This window comes from Diabrotica undecimpunctata, chromosome 8 (assembly GCF_040954645.1).
Source record: "Diabrotica undecimpunctata isolate CICGRU chromosome 8, icDiaUnde3, whole genome shotgun sequence".
Classification (NCBI taxonomy): Eukaryota; Metazoa; Arthropoda; class Insecta; order Coleoptera; family Chrysomelidae; genus Diabrotica; species Diabrotica undecimpunctata.
The window spans coordinates 13,580,368-13,583,068 of record NC_092810.1 but is presented as its reverse complement, the minus strand read 5'-3'; the positions used below and the strand labels follow the sequence as shown (position 1 = coordinate 13,583,068).

The 2,701-nt window shown below is 35.4% G+C and overlaps 1 protein-coding gene across 1 annotated transcript; it reads left to right on the top strand.

Moving 5' to 3' along the window:
* The first annotated feature begins 500 nt into the window (after window positions 1-500).
* On the top strand, window positions 501-1,409 carry LOC140448709 (general transcription factor II-I repeat domain-containing protein 2-like). Its single transcript, XM_072541821.1, has one exon. The coding sequence runs from the start codon at window positions 501-503 to the stop codon at window positions 1,407-1,409; it is 909 nt and encodes a 302-aa protein (XP_072397922.1).
* The last annotated feature ends 1,292 nt before the right edge of the window (window positions 1,410-2,701 follow it).

The following is a 2,701-nucleotide window of genomic DNA, read 5'->3' as shown; positions in this document are numbered from 1 at the left end:
TAACATCGCTTGCTGCCTTTATATAAAGTTTAAAATAGTAGAAAAATCAAGAATGTTCTAGCGCGGTGCGAGCAAGCGAGATAGCAGTAGTCCCGAATTCCCGATTGCTCGCGTAGGAATACGAAGCTTCCACAGTCGTATGCACAGAGTACAGTTAAACGTCGATTTACTATTGCCGTGTTAACCCGTCAAGTGCCGTGTATAATTGTGTTGTGAAATCGTAAGTAAAACTCTGTTATTAGTGTTTCCCTACCTATTTAATCAAATTTAGCTTTAATGTTGGCCAAATATTAAAATAAAACAAAGAAATTACTATTTTTATCAGAATTTCTCTAATTGTAATAATTACGTCATTATTTCAGATATAAAAATCTTAAAATTTCTTAGGAATAATATTCAATCAATTATTTTTGATAATTTTAAAAAGGATGGGTAATTTAAGTAGGTCCTGTAATTGTTTTCAGGTGCTGTGTTAATCCTAGCCAGGATTAGAACGTAACATGGAGAAGCCAGGACCTAGTAAAAAACGTAAGGTTAAAGATGAAAATCGGCAGTTTCAAGAAATTTGGACTGAGAAATACTTTTTTGTATGGTCGCATAACAAAGTCGTTTGTTTAATTTGCAAGAATTCTGTTGCGATTGTAAAGGAATATAATGTAAAAAAGCACTATGAAACGCAGCATCCTTCTTTTACCAAGCTTACAGGCGAATTAGGAAAGCAAAAAATGTTGTCTTTAAAACGGGAGCTTATTGGTCAGCAAGCTATGTTTACAAAACCCACTCAAGATTCAGAAACAGCTACAGAAGTTAGTTATGAAATTTCTCGAATGATAGCAAAGCGAAGTCGCCCCTTCAATGATGGCGATTTTGTAAAAGAATGCATAGAAATTGCCGCTAAGAAAATGTGTCCAGAAGCATCAAAAAAGTTTGAGAAAATTCAACTGAATCGTATGACTATCCAAAGACGAATTATATCTTTGTCAGGTAATATTGCGGAACAATTAATTGAAAAAACTAAGATCATTGAATTTTTTTCATTGGCACTCGACGAATCCACTGATATTAGTTCCACAGCTCAACTTCTCATATTCATACGAGGTGTTACTCAAGATTTTGAAGTCTTAGAAGAGTTATTAGGAATGTGTTCATTGAAAGGTCAAACCAAAGGAGTTGATATACTCAATGTTCTTTTGGATGAGTGTTCAAAAACTGATTTGGACTTATCAAAATTATTGGAAGTTGCGACTGACGATGCTCCTTCAATGATTGGTGTCAATTCCGGGCTAGTTATTTTGCTGAAAAAGCAGGTGCAAGAAAAAAACATAAACGCTGAAGATCTTATGCAGTTTCACTGCATTATACACCAAGAAGCCCTCTGTTCTAAAAAAATTAAATTTCAAAAGTCATGAAAGTGGTAGTTTCGATTGTAAATTTCATAAAATCACGAGGACTAAATCACAGACAATTCAAACAATTTCTTGATGACATCAAAAGCGAATACGGAGATTTACTGTATTATACAGAAGTAAGGTGGCTAAGTCGTGAATTGACACTGGAACGATTTCTAAATTTAATAGAAAAAGTTGGAATATTTCTGGCGGAAAAGCAAAGGGATGTCCCAGAACTTAAAAATCCTGATTGGTCGTGTGATTTGGCTTTTTTAGTTGACATTACAAATCATTTGAATGTCTTGAACACACGGCTTCAAGGCAAAAATCAACTGATATCCCAGCTCTACGCTCATGTATCATCCTTTCAATGCACGTTGACACTTTGCAGATCACAGTTGAATTCTGGAAATTACAATCATTTTCCGAATTATAAGAAAATAGCTGAAAAATTCAACAAAACTGCGATTAATTTCAGTTATGTAGAAAAGCTAGATATTTTGATTCAATCTTTTCAAGTAAGATTTTCGGAGTTTAAAAAAGTGAAACCTCTGTTGGACATATTCGAAGGAGACTTGCTGAACTTTTACCGCTGCATTGATAAAAATATGTACGAAGAGTTGCGCATAAACGCTCTGAAATGTGCCAGCTTCTTTGGTTCTACCTATATATGTGAACAAACTTTTTCAATACTAAATAATAATAAAACAAAAAATCGAAACCGCCTTGCAAATGAAAGTTTGGAAGCAGTTTTACGTGTTGCTACAAGTAAATTTGAGCCAAATATAAAAAAGATTGTAAGCACTATGCAGTGCCACGCTTCAAATTAATAAATTATTTTTCAATTTTAATTATTATCAATTCTTTATTGTCTTTAATTACCTATACTTCTGGCGGCCGGCCCGCCATCAGTTCTTGATTTGCCCGAGTGGCCCCTAGTCTTAATAAGTATGTGCATCCCTAGTCTAAATTGTCATCATCTGTCATCATCATCATCATCATCATGCAACTCTTCTGTCCACTGCTGGACATGGTCTCTCCTATTTTTCGCCACTCTTCACGGTTCTGTGCTTCTTGTTGCCATTTCTTGGATATTCGTCCAATGTCGTCCATCCAGCGTGTTAGAGGTCGTCCTCTGCTGCGTTTGTCTTCTCTTGGGCGCCAGTCAATTAGTTTTCTGGTCAATCTTGTGTCTTTCTAATACGGGTAGCAAGTAGGAAGTACTTTGGAGTCCCTTGGATTTTATTGGATAGTCCGGCAGAAAGATATGTTAAATAGCTCAACCAGTGCACAAGTGTCGAAAAATGAATACT